The sequence below is a fragment of the Nerophis ophidion genome, linkage group LG15, assembly GCF_033978795.1.
Source record: "Nerophis ophidion isolate RoL-2023_Sa linkage group LG15, RoL_Noph_v1.0, whole genome shotgun sequence".
NCBI lineage: Eukaryota > Metazoa > Chordata > Actinopteri > Syngnathiformes > Syngnathidae > Nerophis > Nerophis ophidion.
In genome coordinates this window covers 36827547-36848174 of record NC_084625.1, presented here as the reverse complement: position 1 = coordinate 36848174, position 20628 = coordinate 36827547, and the positions used below count along the sequence as shown (strand labels likewise).

The 20628-nt window shown below is 39.1% G+C and overlaps 1 protein-coding gene across 1 annotated transcript in view; it reads right to left on the bottom strand.

The window, feature by feature from the left end:
- LOC133569790 (semaphorin-5A-like) overlaps positions 1-20628 on the bottom strand; it is a 76480-nt gene that overhangs the window by 6960 nt on the left and 48892 nt on the right. Inside the window, exon 6 of the mRNA XM_061922414.1 lies at positions 16317-16452. Within this exon, the coding sequence (XP_061778398.1) occupies positions 16317-16452 (136 nt within the window). The remainder of the gene's footprint in view (positions 1-16316; positions 16453-20628) is intronic.

Here is a 20628-nt window from a genome sequence, read left to right as displayed (position 1 = left end):
CGAAAGCAGCGCTAAGATCGAGGAGCAGCAACATAGATGACGCATCAGAGTCCATCGTTAGCAATAGATCATTAGTCAATTTTGCGAGGGCTGTCTCAGTCGAGTGATTTGCCCTGAAACCGGATTGAAAGGTTTCACATAGATTGTTAAACGCTAAGTGCTCATTTAGCTGCTCCGCAACAATTTTTTCGAGGATTTTCGAAATAAAGGGAAGGTGAGACACCGGTCGGTAGTTTACCATGAGGTCAGGATCGAGGTTAGGTCTTTTAAGGAGAGGATGAATAACCGCTTTTTTGAATGCAACGGGAACAGTGCCCGAGGAAAGTGATAAGTTTATAATATTTAGCACTGATGGACCTAATAATACAAAAAGCTCCTTGATAAGTTTCCCAGGAAGTGGGTCAAGTAAACATGTTGTTTGTTTTATTCCATTTACACGTTGTAACAATCCTTCTAATGTTATTTCATCAAAACGAGAGAAACTATTTTGGATATTTGCAGTATCCGCCGTATATACAATCGTATCTGTGTTACTATAACCCCGTTGTAGCTGGGACGCATTGTCTTTAATCTCCTTTCTAATAAGTTCAATTTTCTTATTAAAGAACTTCATAAAGTCATCTGCCGAATGGGTGGAGCTACTGGAAGGAGTCCCTTGTTGGGTTAGCGATGCTACAGTACTAAACAAAAATTTTGGATCGTTTTTATTAATGCGGATGAGATTTGAGTAATAATTAGTTTTAGCTAAGGTAAGCATGCGTTTATAAGTTATTAAACTATCACTCCATGCTTGATGGTGCACCTCAAGTTTAGTCGTGCGCCATTTGCGTTCCAGCTTTCTACATAATAATTTCTGAGCTCTAGTTTCTTCAGTAAACCATGGCGTACGCCTATTTGGAGCCTTTTTTAACTTCAGCGGTGCTATACTATCAATGGTTTCGCGCAGGGCGTTGTTAAAGTTGTTAGTGAGGTTATCAATAGAGCCCACATACTTTGGGAACGGTGCCATTACCGAGGGCAGTAGGTCCGCAAGAGTCGTCGTTGTGGCAGCATTAATGTTGCGGCTGCTATAGCAGTTATTATTCTTATTAGCTTGCCGAACATGAGTCTGAACTTCGAATTTTATAAGGTAATGATCGGACATTACTTTAGTATACGGGAGTATCATAACTTTGGAGACGGTGATACCTCTGACAAGCACTAGGTCTATCGTATTGCCGCTGCGATGCGTCGGTTCATTTATTATTTGTGTAAGACCACAGCTATCAATTATAGTCTGGAGCGCCACACACGGTGGGTCCAATGGGGTATTCATATGGATATTAAAGTCCCCCATTATAATTATATTATCGGCGTGCGTCACTAGATCAGCAACAAACTCTGAGAATTCACTAATAAAGTCCGAATAGGGCCCTGGGGGGCGGTAGATAACGGCCAGGCACAGAGGCAGAGGTGTGGCAGACTTCATAGAAAGCACCTCAAACGATTTATATTTATTATTTAAGTTAGGACTAAAGTTAAAGTTTTCGTTGTATATTAGTGCGACACCCCCTCCCCTTTTGAGGTGACGGGCAATATGCTTGAAACTAAAATATCAACTGTTGCACAGCTGTGTCATCAACACTCACAAGTATGAAGCTACTTTTATTAAAGTAATCATTTCTTGTTTCAATCATGAAATGAAAAAATCATGTCTTTGACACAATTGTGTCTCATAATTAAAACAGATGACAGCCAAATGGACAATAATTATTTTTCAACATAAAAGGGATAATATACTTATTTTAAGGAATTTTGGGGTTCATTGAGGTTAGTTAGGGCAGCACGGTGGAGGAGCGGTTAGTGCATCTGCCTCACAATACGAAGGTCCTTGGTTCGATCCTGCGCTTGGGATCTTTTTGGTGTGGAGTTTGCATGTTCTCCCCGTGATTGCGTGGGTTCCCTCCGGGTACTCCGGCTTCCTCCCACCTCCAAAGACATGCACCTGGGGATAGGTTGATTGGCAACACTAAATGGTCCCTAGTGTGTGAATGTGAGTGTGAATGTTGTCTGTCTATCTGTGTTGGCCCTGTGATGAGGTGGCCACTTGTCCAGGGTGAACCCCACCTTCCGCCCGAATGGAGCTGAGATAGGCTCCAGCATCCCCCGCAACCCCGAACCGGACAAGCGGTAAAACATGGTTGGATGAATGAGGTTAGCTAATTTTACTTGTTTTGGAAAGTCTTAACAAGCCAAATTTTCTTGTTCTATTGGCAGATAATTTTGCGAAGTTCAAGTAAAATTTTTGTATTTTTTCCCCCTTGTTTTGGAACGCTGACTTTTTGCAGTGCACACAGGGTAGTGATCACGGCGCCGCTAACAATAGTCTGTGTTAGCGCTAATAATAACAATATCACTAATACTTGGTTAATATTCAAGTCAGGAAATGTAAATGGAGTACTGTTGGCATTTTTGGGGGGCGAAATTGGCTAAGCTGTAAGCGGACTTCTATTTCCATTTATTTACAAGTTACAATGCATTAAAAATAAATCCATCCATCGTCATGTCTTTCATAAAGATTGTGAACAATAGGCAAAATACCCTAAAAAGTGGAGTTCCCCTTTAAAGATTTGAAACAAAAGTTGAGTGTTCTTCGCTTGCACATATCCTGTCTTTAAAAGGAAAACAATATTGTAGTTTTTTCTTGACTAATAAAACCTACAAAAAATTGTCATAAAAATACCCTTACCTCTCATGTGTATATACAAAACATTACAACAAATAATCTACCCTGGCCCAAATATAATATGATCACTTTTTTTCCAGAATGAGAAATATTTTTTGAAGGTAACATTAGAGACTAATCATGTTTTCATTATTGCAGTAAACCCTCGTTTGTCGAGGTTATTTGACTTCGGGGATGATCTTCGTAAATTGATTTCTGCAAAGGTAAAATGGTATAAATGTCTATTATTTTCATAGCGAGAGCATAAAAATACTTTTTTTAACATTATAAGAGCCCTCCAGACATGAAATAACATCTACATTGTGACCTCTACACTCGTAAAGGCAGGACTGGATGCTGGCCGAGTTTGAGCCAATCAATGGCCACGTTACTAAGAGTCACTTAATTAAATATTCACTTTTTTAGCGCGCTTCTGTGTCACGGCTGTGTCTCCCCCAGATACTGGTGTGCGTGTGAGTGACAGAAAGAAAAGCTCCGACATCATTGAGAAGTTGTTTGGCTTCTTCCTTGACATTACTTTTTTCACAGGGGGAAATAATTGCATAATTAATTTCAAACTAAAGAAAAAACATATTATATATTACACAAAATAAAAATGTGTAAATACACATTACTTAAAAAAATATGCATGTAATATGATTAATAAAACGAATAAGCTTCTTTATGAAATTAAACAATGGATGTCCACTAACTTTTTGCAACTCAACGCCTAGAAAAGGGAAATACTGATTATCGGTCCTGCTAGACACCGACATCTATTTATTTAATATCACCTTAACATTTGACAACTAAACAATTACACAAGGCGACGCGGTAAAGAATCTGGGTATTTATCTTCGACCCAACTCTCTCCTTTGAGTCACACATTAAAGTGTTACTAAAACGGCCTTCTTTCATCTCCGTAATATCGCTAAAATGCGTTCCATTTTGTCCACTAGTGACGCCGAGATCATTATTCATGCTTTCATTACGTCTTGTCTCCATTACTGTAACGTATTATTTTCGGGTCTCCCTATGTCTAGCATTAAACGATTACGGTTGGTACAAAATGCTTCTGCTAGACTTTTGACAAGAACAAGAAAGTTTGATCATATTACGCCTGTACTGGCTCACCTGCACTGACTTCCTGTGCACTTAAGATGTGACTTTAAGGTTTTACTACTTACGTATAAAATACTACATGGTCTAGCTCCATCCTATCTTGCTGATTGTATTGTACCATATGTCCCGGCAAGAAATCTGCGTTCAAAGTACTCCGGCTTATTAGTGATTCCCAGAGCCCAAAAGCAGTCTGAGCAGAGCGTTTTCTATTGGGGCTCCAGTACTCTGGAATGCCCTCCTGGTAAAAGAGATGCTACCTCAGTAGAAGCATTTAAGTCCCATTTCAAAACTCATTTGAATACTCCAGCTTTTAAATAGACTCCCTTTGTAGACCAGTTGATCCGCCGTTTCTTTTCGTTTCTCCTCAGCCCCCTCTCCCTTGTGGAGGGGGACCGGGTTGGACCGCTCGCCTGTGCGTTGGGGACCTCTCTGCGTGGCTGACCCATTTTCGCTTGGGATGGTCTCCTGCTAGCCCCACTATGGACTGGACTCTCACTATTATGTTAGATCCACTATGGACTGGACTTTCACAAAATTATGTCAGTGGTGCTCGTGGGGTGTATAACATAGTCAAGTGCTTTCATGGATGCAAAGGATTCTGGGTATTTGTTGTGTTGCGTTTATGTTGTGTTACTGTGAGGATTTTCTCCCGAAATGTGTTTGTCATTCTTCTTTTGTGTGGGTTCACAATGTGGCGCATATTAGTAGGAGTGTTAAAGTTGTTTATATCACAACCGTCAGTGTACTCTGTGTCACCCAGTATGCCTTGCAATCTCATACATGTACCAATAGAAGCAGCAAAATGCATGTGTCCGGTTGAAACGCAAATAGCATTCTGTGAATGGCGGGCGCGAGGACGTTAAGAGTAATATCATCACAGCACGGCCTCAATATTGTAGTCCGAGTGAAAATTGGAGAACGTTGTCTCCGGGTGATGTCCGGGAGAGGTATTGAATTCCGGAATCTCCCCGCAACAATCTGGGGGGTCGGGGATTGTGCAGCTGAGCCGCATGCGGCTCCGGAGCCGCGGGTTGCCGACCCCTGCCCTACGGGGACACGTTATCAGTCTGCGACTGCTATCTGACTTCATTAGATGTCTTTGACAGCTTGGTAGTTTTATGTTTAAGGATGTAGGTGGCCTGCAGGTATATGTATAGACAGCTACATGTATAAAAAGGATAGGGAAATAAATCCCGTGCAAATAACTGGCATCTTGCAACAAGCTTGATGGAGATGCTGTTGAAACGTAGATTAAAGTATGCGTGGGCCCGGTGGTAAGGATTGGATTGTGGGAAATTTGAAGAAGAAATGGGGATGGGAACTTTTAGAAGCACCTCTCTAGGGTGTACCAACAGTCTGCTAAGGATGGGGAATACGTGTTGAGGCTTCATCGTACAGAGAAAATTGAGTTAGTTTATTTACATGACGCGGAAATAGGATTTCACTGAGTGACTTTTCATGTTCCTGAGTATGCATTTTCTGTACGACATCTTGAGTACATATGCTTGCAGAGCGTGCAGCTGACAGTGCCATGTGTGCACCAGATGAGGTGTGTGTGTGTGATCAGGTATTACGATCCCTCGTAGAGAGTGAGTAGTGAGGATTAGCTATCTTTAAAAGTCCACCCGGAAGAAGCACTCTTGCTAATAAAATATACCCCGCTCCCTCCTTTGTGCCATCAGTCCAAGTCAGGCCCAGAGGATAAACTGCCTCGGTGTTGCTTGTGCAGAACAAGGACAGCTTAATTACAAGTCCAGAAGACATTTTCAATGACAGATGGTGGGAAATGTAAAGAGCACCACTGCACCTCAGGTTATATGTAGAGCAACTTTATGAACAGAAGGAAGAAGTTGAATTAAATGTCATGTAAAAACAAGTTTGCTTGGCACGAACATGACAAATGAATGCAGCAGGAAATGCATAGATAAAGTTTATAATTTTTGGGCCCATATACGCCTTTACAGGTTATTGAATTCATAGGGTATATAAGTAGAATGATCATTATTTTTGGAAAATTGTAACACATATTTTCTGACAAAAATTGGATCATTTCTTGATAACAACTATCATGAATTGCTTTCATTTTAACATATGCTATATAATAGGGGTCTGGGAAAAAATTGATTTGAATACGAATCGAATCAAATCGAATACATTGTGCGATTCAGAATCTCATTTTTTTTTTAAATCGATTTTTTTTTTCCTTATCAATCCAACAAACCAATACACAGCAATACCATAACAATGCAATCCAATTCCAATACCAAACCTGACCCAGTAACACTCAGAACTGCAATAAATTGAGAGGAGACAAACACGACACAGAACAAACCAAAAGTAAAGAAAAAAAAATGAATATTATCAACAGTATCAATATTAGTTATAATTTCAGCATAGCAGTGATTAAAAATCCCTCACTGACATTATCATTAGATGTTTATAAAAATAAAAAAAAGAACAATACTGTCACAGTGGCTTACACTTGCATCGCATCTCATAAGCTTGACAACACACTGTGTCCAATGTTTTCACAAAGATAAAATAAGTCATATTTTTGGTTTGTTTAATAGTTCAAACAAATTTACATTATTGCAATCAGTTGATAAAACATTGTCCTTTACAATTATAAAAGCTTTTAAAAAAAATTTACTACTCTGCTTGCATGTCAGCAGACTGGGGTAGATCCTGCTGAAATCCTATGTATTGAATGAATACAGAATCGTTTTGAATCGGAAAAATATCGTTTTTGAATCGAGAATCGAATCGAAAAAATCGATATATTATCGAATCGTGACCCCAAGAATCGATATTGAATCGAATCGTGGGACACCCAAAGATTCACAGCCCTACTATATAACGTCTGAAACTCGCTATGGCTTGTTTGCTCTATAAACAAGCACCGCCCACTTTGCCCCACTGTAACCATGCAGATTCTAACCATTGGAATGATTTCAATAGTTTGAAAATATCCAGCGGTCTGCATTGAAATGTTTATGATGTTGTATTATGCCCAGGGAGCCCAGCTAACTGCCTTTTTTAACGTTTTGAAAAAATAAAATGCACAATGTAGGAGATACATTAAAGTAATTGTATTTCATGAATAAAAAACATAATACCATAAAAAAAGTCACTAGACACCAAAACGTATAAGTTGAATTTTTTTTTACTCAGCCCCTCAAGTCATCCAGCAGCAACAAAATTATAAAATAAAATTGCTTAATAGATGATGTCTAATATTTTTTGATTCTCCCCGTCCAAAATGTCCACACGCACGCACGCACGCACGCACGCACGCACGCACGCACGCACGCACGCACGCACGCACACACACACACACACACACACACACACACACACACACACACACACACACACACACACACACACACACACACACACACACACACACACACACACGCACACACTTTCCCCTTACCAGTACTGTGGGTTTTTGATGATCAGCATATATTTTGCAAAAATAATGAAGACGGAGAACAAAATGGATTGCATGCCTCATTTTGTTCACTTAACAAACGCAATCTGCTCTGCACATGTTTATTAGATCAGCTGTGCGTGTGGTATCAGGTTTGCATGTGTTTTAGTACACGCAAACCTTTAGTAAATCAGGCCCTTAGGGTCAACATTCTTTTAGCATACAGTATATGTGGCTATATTTAATGTATTTGTTAATTCTGGGCTACAAACTCACGCTTCTTACTTTCAGGCCTGTTGCTCAAATGAGTCATCTTCTTCATAAGAACCATGTACAGAAAAAGCTGCCCGGGATGGGCCAGCAGATATTGGAAGTAGGTCAATGTGTGCAATATGTCACACCTATGGATCATGTTTTGTTTTGTCATGTTATGTTTTTGATTTTGGACAATCAGTCACGTTTTGCACTTCCTGGTTTTGTTTGTTTCCATGCCAACCTCATTAGTTTTCACCTGTCACGTCCCTGTTCTCAGCCTCACCTGTTTTCACTAATCATCACAGCTATTTAAGTCAGTTTTTCTTGTCTTCGTCCTGGGATCCTCACACTCGCACGCACCCTATCCATGCTGTTCAAACCTTCACGTCCTCGCCCACAGTTTCATGCCGAGTAAGTTTATGTATTTATGCCACAGTGCTAGTTTTGTTTTGTCTGTTCATAGTTCATTCATGCCAATCGAGCAAGTGTTTGTTTCCTGTTTATATTTTGTAGCCAAGTTTTATACCTCCTTGTGAGCGTCCTTAGTTTGATTATTTTTGATTATAGTGTTTGTTTATTTAATAAATCATGTACTTACATTCATGCCTGACTCGTCCCACATCATCCTTGCATCGAGGAAGCACTAACATCCACAGCCCAAGCCTGACACAATATCAGATATATTAGACTGATTACCGTACCCCCTTCCTAAAATTAGACCGTAAAAATATTGAAATATTTTCCTTACATATTTGACTACACTATGATTTAGGTTATTTTCCTTAAAAAAAAAAACATGTTAACTAAAAGTCACATTTTAGTCATGTCCATTGGTTTTCACTCAGCCCTGTTACTGTAACACATTACCCCCTTTTAAAAATGTGGATTATTCCCCAGGTCACAGAAGCTCTACAGGCCATTGGAAGGCCAAAAGTAAGTTCAGTCAATACTAGGGGTGTGGGAAAAAATTGATTCGAATACGAATCGAATCGTTTATGTTGTGCGATTCAGAATCAATTCTATGTTTTAAAAAATCGATTTTTTTATTTTTTTTTATTTTGAATTTTCTATTTATTTATTTTTTTAATCAATCGAACAAACCACTACACAGCAATACCATAACAACGCGATCAAATTCCAAAACCAAACCTGACCCAGCAACACTCAGAACTGCAATAAACAGAGCAGGGGCGGCATAGCTCGGTTGGTAGAGTGGCCGTGCCAGCAACTTGAGGGTTGCAGGTTCAATTCCAGCTTCCGCCATTCTAGTCACTGCCGTTGTGTCCTTGGGCAAGGCACTTTGCCCACCTGCTCCCAGTGCCACCCACGCTGGTTCAAATGTAACTTAGATATTGGGTTTCACTATGTAAAGCGCTTTGAGTCACTAGAGAAAAGCGCTATATAAATATAATTCACAATTCACAATTGAGAGGACACAAACACGACACACAACAAACCAAAAGTATTGAAACAAAAATTAATATCAAGAACAGTATCAATATTAGTTATAATTTCAGCATAGCAGTGATTAAAAATCCCTCATTGACATTATCAATCAATCAATGTTTATTTATATAGCCCCAAATCACAAATGTCTCAAAGGACTGCACAAATCATTACGACTACAACATCCTCGGAAGAACCCACAAAAGGGCAAGGAAAACTCACACCCAGTGGGCAGAGAGAATTCACATCCAGTGGGACGCCAGTGACAATGCTGACTATGAGAAACCTTGGAGAGGACCTCAGATGTGGGCAACCCCCCCTCTCTAGGGGGGGTTGCCCCCCTTTATCATTAGACATTATCATTAGACATTTATAAAAATAAAAATAAAAGAACAATAATGTCACAGTGGCTTACACTTGCATCGCATCTCATAAGCTTGACAACACACTGTGTCCAATGTTTTCAAGAAGATAAAATAAGTCATATTTCTGGTTCGTTTAATAGTTCAAACAAATTTACATTATTGGAATCAGTTGATAAAACATTGTCCTTTACAATTATGAAAGCTTTTTTTTTTTAAATCTACTACTCTGCTAGCATGTCAGCAGACTGGGGTAGATCCTGCTGAAATCCTATGTATTGAATGAATACAGAATTGTTTTGAATCAGGAAATAAATAGTTTTTGAATCGAGAATCGAATCTAATCGAAAAAATCGATATATTATTGAATCGTGACCCCAAGAATCGATATTTAATCGAATCGTGGGACACCCAAAGATTCACAGCCCTAGTCAGTACTGTTACCTACATAATTTTTTTGTTTGCTGTTGTTGAATCAGTCATGCGCTCATTGTCAACTGATTCCATGTGGCTATGTTTCATGTATTTGCTAAAAACTCACTCCTGTACTATTCATTACTGTTACTTAAATGAGTATTTTTTATCACACAGAAAAAAAGCTGTCTGAGATGTTACATTACACATTTTAAGTAGTTTAAAATGTGCATTATCAGATCTATAAAACTAAATTTCTCGTAAAAATTGCATTGGTTGACTGTCGCCGGTTCTTAAAATTGGACTGTAAAAAAACTTACAATCTTTTAAAATTTTACCTTTTTTTTCACAATTAACTTACATTATACTTTGGTTATTTTTCTTAAAACACAAACAAGTCAGCTAAAAGTCACACTTTAGTCACGTCCATGGGTTTTCAGTCAGTCCTGTTACTGTAACAAATCAACCCATCTGAAAAAAGTGGATTATTCATTACTGTTACTCAAATTTTAATTTTTTATCATACAGAAAAAGCTGTCTGAGATGTTACATCATACATTTTTAGCAGTTTAAAATGTGCACTATCAGATCTATAAAACTAAATTTTTCGTAAAAATTGCATCGGTTGACTGTTGCCGGTTCCTAAAATTAGACTGTAAAAAACGTTAAAATCTTTTAAAAATTTAACTTTTTTTTCACAATTAACTTACATTATACTATGGTTATTTTTCTTAAAACACAAAAAAGTTAGCTAAAAGTCACACTTTAGTAACATCCATGGGTTTTCACTCAGTCCTACTACCGTAACAAATTACCCCCTTTAAAAAAAGTGGATTATTCCCCAGGTCACATGGTGTTGGTGGCCGGGCCGGGGATTGCGGCTTAGCGGGCCGAAAGACCGGTGGTGGCGGACGGGCCGGAAGTTGCGGCCAGGCAGGCCGAAAGACTGGTGGCGGTGGCCGGGCCAGAGGTTGCTGCCTGGCTGGGAGAAGCTGTGCCCTCTCACTAGCAAAACCCCCAGCACTAGCTCTCCCCTCAAGAAGCGGATCCCAGATGCGTTCTGTGCAGTCTGGAACAGTCTTTAGGAGTGGGTGGGAGTAGGTGAGGAGGGGGGTAGGCTCCTCCCCTTTTGATTGTTGAAAATGTCTATTATGCTCCCCAATAGCAGGCAGCGTGTCCTCTGCCGCTTGGGATTGTTCCTCAAGTTTTAGTTCAATTAGTACCTTCCCGTACCACTCATCCACCCAAGCAGGACTGTACTTTTCAAAGATTGTCCCGGAAGCTGACTCAGCTGGAAAAGGAAGTGGAGAAGGCTGAGCAGCACGTGGCACGGCGGACAGAGGAGGCGGAGACGGGCTTGGAGGAACAGCAGGCAGAGAAGGCTTTGCAGGGCGTGGCAGTTCGGCTGGTGGGAACTGAGCCACCCCAGTAGTGGACTGTAGTGAAGACCAGGAGGGAGAAAACATAGGAGTGGGCGGAGCTTGATCCATAGGGGCTGGAGCCAAAGTAATTCGGGGCTGAGTTTGAAAGTCAGAAGGTGACTGGGACCGACTAGACCTAGAATTAACAAAAATGTCCTGATAGCGTTTAAAGGCCTATTGAAATGAGATTTTCTTATTTAAACGGGGATAGCAGGTCCATTCTATGTGTCATACTTGATCATTTCGCGATATTGCCATATTTTTGCTGAAAGGATTTAGTAGAGAACATCCACGATAAAGTTTGCATCTTTCGGTGCTAAGAGAAAAGCCCTGCCTTTACCGGAAGTCGCAGACGATGACGTCGCAAGTGTGGGGGGTCCTCACATATTCACATTGTTTTTAATGGGAGCCTCCAACAAAAACAACTATTCAGACCGAGAAAACGACCATTTCCCCATTAATTTGAGCGAGGATGAAAGATTTGTGTTTGAGGAGATTGATAGCGACGGACTAGAAAAAAAAAAAAAAAAAATTTTTAAAACGCGAGTGCAATTGCGTTGCACTGGGACAGATTCATATGTTTTTAGTGACATTTACTAGGATAATTCTGGGAAATCCCTTATCTTTCTATTGTGTTGCTAGTGTTTTAGTGAGTTTAACAGCACCTGATAGTCGTAAGTGTACGTCCACGGCCGGGCATTGACGCCAGTGTCTCAGGGAAGTCGACGGCAGCTTTATGGATGGCGCAAGCTCAGCTGATATTTGGTAAGAGGCGACTTTTTAACCACAATGTTCTCACCGAAACCTGCTGGTTGACATTAGGTTGGGATCCATGTTCGCTGTGATCCATACTAAAGTTTCACCTCCGTGAATTTTAAACAAGGAATCACCGTGTGTTTGTGTGGCTAAAGGCTAAAGCTTCCCAACTTCGTCCTTCTACTTTGACTTCTCCAATATTAATTGAACAAATTTCAAAAGATTCAGCAACACAGATCTCCAAAATACTGTGTAATTATGCTGTTAAAGCAGACGACTTTTAGCTGTGTGTGTGTGCAGCGCTCATATTCATAACAGCCCGTGACGTCAAGCATACACCTCATCATTACGCGACGTTTTCAAGGAAAAAGTCCCGGGAAATTTATAATTGCAATTTAGTAAACTAAAAAGGCCGCATTGGCATGTGTTGCAATGTTAATATTTCATCATTGATAAATAAACTATCAGACTGCGTGGTCGGTAGTAGTGGGTTTCAGTAGGCCTTTAATTGTCAAATTAAAGTCATTAGGAAGTGGCTGACAGTAAGAATTAACAGAATGTAAAAACATTTCTTTGTCTATGACGTCATCAAAAGTGGACGGGGGCTTGTCATTAGGGGGCGTGTCATTAGGGGCGCCGAGATGACGTCATAGCTGCAGTCCCAGTGATTGACAGACCAGCCGGAGAAATCTTTGAAAACGTGGTCATTATAATTACCAACTATCTGAAGAGAATCCTGGGCTGCTTGTAGCTGGCTGGGCTCCGGAGGGAAAAGTTGTGGGATTGGTGCGTCTTTGCCGCAAGCCGAAGTCTTCTTGGGTGACTTACGCTTTCGCTGACATGTTCGGCTGGCTGTGAGCGGACATCCCCAGATTCCAGATGGAGTCTATTTGGACCAACGAACCATTAGGCCCCCACTAAAGGTCTTCGCGCTCCAAAGGGGAATACAGGAGAGTCTCTCTCTCCATCACCTTTAAGACCGGCCACGTCCCATAGCCGGAATCCTCCACGCCCTCTTTGAAAAGACTATTTGCTGTTGGTCTTCTGTTACACTAGCGTGGCATTGTGATGCCGGAGGTCATCTTTTCAAGATGCAGAGGGATGTCAGGAAGCGGCTTGCAGGTGAGAATAAATTATTTATTGTAGTTGCAGAACAAAATATGCTGCGCGGTGCCCACGGCACGGAAAACAAAAGGGTTGCCAAAAGATGCTAGTATCAAAATGCAGACTGTGAGCGTAACCAAGAGCCTAGCTTGTTGCACGGGAGCAAACAAGACCAACAGGCCGAGTGAGGCCAGGGCGTAAACTAAATAGCCCTCTGATTAGTGCCCGGGCAACAGGTGCACGTCCCGAACATTAACCAGAGGCAGGTGACTGTAATCTGCCGTCATGGCAACTGAGACACACAAACTGAACAGGTGCTGAGAACACAAGTGAACGGAAAACATGAGCAGAATATGATCCGGGCAGCGGATCACAACAATAAAAGTGTTAAAGAGTAAGTCATAAATTATTTTCATTTGAACATTTAAATCGCTAGATCAATTTCAGATCTATCAGTTGATTAGTTAGTTTTTATGATTTTTTTTAATGGTTTTGTTTGTTTTTTTAATGCCCTTTTTGTCAGGGAAAACCCTGTTTTTATGGTAAAAACACGAAATATGCAATATTTCCTCCAGAAAATATTTAAAAGTGTAATATTTTATGTGAAGTGATTGAATACGTCAATAATTCATAACGTTGATTTTGATTCGTTAGTTTTTGAGCAGTGAGAGTTTAAAACTTTTATTGTAACATTTCACCTATTTTATTTTTTTCCTGTTTTTTATTGGAGTTTTTTGTAACAATATTTTTATAATGTGCCGCGGGCCGTTGAAAAGTTAGCTGCAGGCTGCAAATGGCCCCCGAGCCGCACCTTGGACACCTCTGCTGTACACTATGCTTCAATTTTATTTTCCTTAATAAAAACACATTTACTTTTCTTTAAAAAAAAACCAAGTTAGCTCAAATATGTTTGTCATGTCCCTGGGTTTTCACTCAGTCCTTTTACCACATGGCTCAGATGGCAGAGCAGCCATACAGAAACATGAGGAAAACTTCCTCCATCTTGCTCCCAGTGTCACACACAAATGTAAATTTAGCTTAAATAATGGGTTTCTAAATGGAAATGACTTGCAATCACTGGAGAAAAAGCGCTATATAAATATAATTCACCTCACTTCACACTCTAAAAAATGTGGCTTAATCCCAAGGTCAAATGGTCCAGATCCTCTGCAGGCCATTGGAAGGCCTAAAGCAGGGGACCCCAAATTTTTTGACTAGGGGGCTGCATTGGGCTCTAAAGATTTGGCCGAGGGCCGGACTATATAAATATCCATCCATCCATCCATTTTCTACCGCTTATTCTCTTTGGGGTCGCGAGGGGCGCCGGTACCTATCTCAGATACAATCGGGCGGAAGGCGGACTACAACCTGGACAAATCACCCCTCATCGCAGGGCCAACACAGATAGACAGACAACATTAATAATAATAATAATAATGGATTAGATTTATATCCCGCTTTTCAATTGTTATATACTCAAAGCGCTCACAGAGAAGTGGGAACCCATCATTCATTCACACCTGGTGGTGGTAAGCTACATCTGTATATATATATATATACATATATATATATATATATATATATATATATATAAATAAATATATATATATATATATATATATATATATATTTATAAATAAATAAATATATAAATTTATATATATATATATATATATATATATATATATATATATATATATATATATATCCACCATTTTCTACCGCTTGTCCCTTTGTATATATACAGCGGGGCAAAAAAGTATTTAGTCAGCCACCGATTGTGCAAGTTCTCCCACTCAAAATGATGACAGAGGTCTGTAATTTCATAGGTACACTTCAACTGTGAGACAGAATGTGAAAACAAAGTCCAGGAATTCACATTATAGGAATTTTAAAGAATGTATTTGTAAATGATGGTGGAAAATAAGTATTTGGTCAACCATTCAATGCTCTCACTGATGGAAGGAGGTTTTGGCTCAAAATCTCACGATACATGGCCCCATTCATTCTTTCCTTGACACAGATCAATCGTCCTCTCCCCTTAGCAAAAAAACAGCCCCAAAGCATGATGTTTCCACCCCCATGCTTCACAGTAGGTGTGGTGTTCCTGGGATGCAACTCAGTATGCTTCTTCTTCCAAACACGACGAGTTGAGTTTATACCAAAATGGATACATGGATGATACAGCAGAGGATTGGGAGAATGTCATGTGGTCAGATGAAACCAAAATAGAACTTTTTGATATAAACTCAATTCGTCGTGTTTGGAGGAAGAAGAATAGTAATACCACATTACTTCACTTCACACATTTACTTGCTCGGAGAGCCCTAGCATGAGCTTTCCTTGCTAATTTCTGAGCAGCCTGCATTTTCCTTTTGGTCTCTGCCTTTGTAGCTTCTTTTTTGGATTTCACTGCCAACTTATGCCTCTAGTATTATATGCAAATTTATTTCAAATAAATTGTTAACTGGAATTAATAATGCGACTCTCTGAATTTCTGTAATTTCATAATATATTTTTTTTACGTGGCTTTTTTATTTCGCAAAGCAATAATTGGTTAATATTTAAAACAAACATGCGTATTTCGCAAGCAAATATTTTTTAGCTTACCTCATTATTAGCTACCCTGTCTGCAACTGAAGTGGGTTGTTTGGGTGGATCTTTCCTCTCGATGTCTACGGCAGTTGTCGATGTAAACAAAGGATGAAGTCCGTAAGGTTTGCTCACTTTTGGTTGACATCCAAAAGTACCAGCTAGTGAAAAGTTCGTTTTCCTTGCTTCAAGTTGTCTCATATGTTTTTGGCGTTTCGCATGTACTTCCGAAGCCTTGAAACCTCGTGATCCACAGTCAATATTACGATAACACCACATGCACAAAACTTTTCCGGGACGATCGATTTTCCGAATAAAATCGCCGAACAAAGTCCCAACTTCCTTCTTCCCAACAGTATCAGTGATTTCCCTTTCTATCCAGTACCATCAAAACTTATTTTTGACATTTTTATCAATTTCTTTGACTTTTGAAGCGTCCTTTCTCTTGAGAACCGACATCATTTACATTTGGAAAATGGCGGTAATAACGTCATCATTCATAACAGATGTCCTGATTAGTCACAAGGAACATATTCACCAATCAACTACGGCGTAATATTATATTACGCCGTTGTTGATTGGTTGACAATTTTTCTCCCCCAAGATTAAAAATGACGGAATTCCGGCTTTAGATGGAAAATTCACATGCCTGCTTGTATACACTTTGACGTCAATAAAGTTGTAATCTTTGTGCCAATGTTTTTTACCTGAAAGTCGGGGTTGGGGTTGGGATAGGGCAGCCAGGCTGAGCGAGAGTTCTCCTGGTACTTGAAGGGTCCGTTGAAGACCTGCGATACGGCACTGAGATTGAAGGCACACACAGCAGAAGCAGCAATGCTGTTTCTGAAAGTCAGGAAGAAGAAAAGACAAGACAGGAGAGAGGATGATGGATGAGAGATAAACAAAAGCAAATATTAAACCACTCCAGGACCATCACAGCTCGAAACTTTATTACTGCTTCAAGTCTTTACTTATGTATTTAGCATTGCTGCAAGACAACAACACACATAAAACACACACAGGAGGTGTAGGTGGACATGTCGGCCATTATTGCCTCATAAATTCAGCAACGGGACACAATTAAGCTGTTTGGCTTGCCTGATCAACAGCCTTAGCTCTTCAAACTGTCACTTTAAACACGTCCAAGAGTCGTCCAGTCACGGGGAAAGTAAAGATAGATAGTATTCATTCTGGAAGGGAATTATAATCTGATGTGGCTGTTCATTAAAGTCAGTGCCTGCAGGCGGAATGTTTTGAATGTTTTAAAAAGACCAGTTTTTTTTTTTTAACACTAAGGGGATATTTGGACATAAATACCTTTTAGCGAGGATGTGAGAAATTAATACAAAGTGGAGTGTGCGGAAACTGCAACACCACTGTAAATAAAAAACACAAATGCACTAAAACAAAAATTCAGTTTGATTGCTGAAATAAAATAATTATTTTTGTGTGATTAATCTATGCGGTCGCTTAAGGTGATGACCTCTTAGGGGGCCACATGATCATCGCCTGGGCTTTTGTGAAGATTTATTTAATTTAAATCTGTCAGTTATAAAATATGATATCATAAAAGTTAAGATAAAATACATTTTGTTATCAAAGTTTAATAATAAGCTTGTGTGAACCAAACTAGGAATGTTTAACACAACTTGCAAAAATGCAAAATGGTCCATTCTACCATGAATTGATTAACGTGGACCCCGACTTAAACAAGTTGAAAAACTTATTGGGGTGTTACCATTTAGAGTTCAATTGTACCAAATATGTAATGTACTGTGCAATCTACTAATAAAAGTTTCAATCAATCAATCAATCAATCAATCAATCCTTCTGGTAGCGGCAAAACCAGCATGGAACACTTAGCTATTCACTCGACACAGACGTCATAACATCATCAAAGCTCACTTTTATGCAGTCACACAAAGTGCCAACATTTGGTAACCAGGATAATGTGATAGAATAAAAGTAAGATTAAGCTATATCTATTTGTGGCAGCATCGGACAGTTATGTTGAAGTTTCACAGTTGCATCTCATAGCAGATCATTTTGGTGCATTCAAGTTTGAAATGGCAGCATCAATAGTTTTTATAGACAGTACACAAGCGTTGTCCTGAAACCAATATTTCGGTACCAACATGTATTTCGATATTTTTCGATACTTTTCGATACTTTTCTAAATAGGGGTACCACACAAAATTGCATTATTGGCTTTATTTGAACAAAAATCTTACGGTACATTAAAGATATGTTTCTTATTGCATGTTTGTTCTTAAATAAAATAGTGAACTTACAAGACAACTTGTCTTTTAGAAGTAAGTAAACAAACAAAGGCTCCTAATTAGTCTGCTGACATATACAGTAACATATTTTGCATTTATCTACCTATTATTTTGTCAAAATTATTAAAATATTAATTTACTTGTTAATTTACTGTTATTATCTGCTTACTTCCTCTTTTGACATGTTCTATCTACACTTCTGTTCAAATGTAATAATCACTTATTCTTCTTATGTTGTTTGATACTTTACATTAGTTTTAGATGACACCACAAATTTGGGTATCAATCCAAAACCAAGTCGTTACAGTATCATACATTGGTCATATTCAAAGTCCTCATGTGTCCAGGGACATATTTCCTGAGTTTATAAACATAATATTATTTTTTTTTAAAACAAAAGAAGATATTGTGATGCCAAAAAATATCGATATAATCATAGCAGTATCGACTACCATGAATTGATTAACGTGGACCCCGACTTAAACAAATTGAAAATCTTATTGGGGTGTTACCATTTAGTGGTCAATTGTACAGAATATGTACTGAACTGTGCAATCTAATAATAAAAGTTTCAATCAATCAATCAATTAAAACTTGATACACTATTGTACTTTGTTTCATTATAGTTGATGTCAGGTGTAGATCCACCCATGGCGTTTGTGTACATTACTCCGGTACTTTTTAGAGGCGGTATAGTACCGAATATGCTTCATTAGTACTAATTACGGTATACCGTACAACGGCATGGCGCAGTGGCAGAGTGGCTGTGCGCAACCCGAGGGTGCCTGGTTCAATCCCCACCTAGTACCAACCTCGTCACGTCTGTTGTGTCCTGAGCAAGACACTTCATCCTTGCTCCTGATGGGTGCTGGTTAACGCATTGCATGGCAGCTCCCTCTATCAGTGTGTGAATGTGTGTGTGAATGGGTAAATGTGGAAGTAGTGTCAAAGCGCTTTGAGTACCTTGAAGGTAGAAAAGCGCTATACAAGTACAACCCATTAATTTATTTAACCCTGCAGTACAATAATGACATCAATAATGACGTATTTTTATACACTAATGCTAATCCTACGTGAATCAGCTAATCTCTATTTTACACTAAAGGGATACTTGGTATATTCATCAAGTAAATAGTACATGACCGGTTTTAAAACTCTCATTCTAGTTACTGTATATTAAAAGTGTCTGCATTACTTAAAAATATAAACAAAAACTAAAAAAAAGAATAATCATAAAATACTAAATAATTTAGACAGTTTTAAGAATATTTTAGGGAGCCTTTAGCTGCCATGAAAAGGCCTGATTACACCACTAGTTTGGAATGCTTGATAAAACACATTATTGATGAACCTAAGACATAAACATGTAAATATTCCGGGCTTGCTGATAATGGAATGCATCGTCTACTGTGCTTCTCAGTTCTCATGTTGCTAAAACTGACACAGTGGACATAGTGCTGGATGGGTGGGAGTGTTCACATGCAAGAGGGAAACCGGTTTATAATCACATCATCTAGATTTAGGACCATCTATTCTTATTTTTTTGCTGTCAAAAGTGCATTAACAAAGTATTGAGCAAAGGCTGTGAATACTTATTATGTACGTGTATTTATTTATGTATTTTTGGTAACACTTTAGTATGGGTAACATATTCAAAGTGACAAATACTTAATTTAGAGTTATTTGGACGCTAGGGGAACATATAAGGGTTGGAGTTAGGGTTAGTAATAAGCAATAATTCTGAGGTTATTGAGGGAAGACTTAGTTAATGGCTTACGGCCATGCGGAATAAGGCATTAATAAGTACTTAATTACGACTAATTAAGAGCCAATATGTTACTAATTCGCATGTCAATACGCAACTAATTAATAGTGAATATGTTCCCCATACTAAAGTGTAACCATCTTTTTTAATAGATTTGCAAAACTAAAACAAAAAACATGTGACATTGTTATTACGGTGTATTGTGTGTAGAATTTTGAGAACAAAAATGAAGGAGGCGTGGTTGGGGTGGGGGGCGTGGTTAAGAGGGGAGGGGTATTTCATATATATATATATATATGTATATATATATATGAAATACCTGACTTTCAGTGAATTCTAGCTATATATATTTATTTTATTATACATATAAATAAAAAAGTCTAATTTCCGACGGGACGTACCTATCAAATACAAAGTAATAAAAACACAGTTGTTCTACTATTTGTACTGTACTGTGCTTGCTGGTTACTAAAAAAAACCCAACAACACTTACCTATCACTATTTGAGTAACCTTTGTTCTTCCATTTGCATATTGGCGAGCGATCTCCGAATCCGGGAACATATCCTTCACGGATTTGTTGTAGACATCCGCAAATGAGAACGGGATGTTGCTTCCAACTATCAGCATAGCCATCTTTGTCTCAGCATAAGTTACACCATCGGATGTCCATTTTGCGAGGTGGCCCATAATACTGGGTTGTGAACGATGCTGCGCTGCGGACATTTTGTGCTTCGCTGATCGTTCATGAAAATCCGGGAGGGTTGGCAAGTATGTATTCTATTCTATGTAGAGTAGATGGCAGTATTGTCCTGTTTAAGAGGGTCACAACATTGCTGACTCAGGTTCTCATGGAGCTGGAGGGCGCGTGGCCTCCAGCTCCGCCTGAATTTCGGCAGATTTTAGGGAGAAAATTTGTCCCAGGAGGTTTCCGGGAGAGGCGCTGAATTTCGGGAGTCTCCCGGAAAATCCGGGA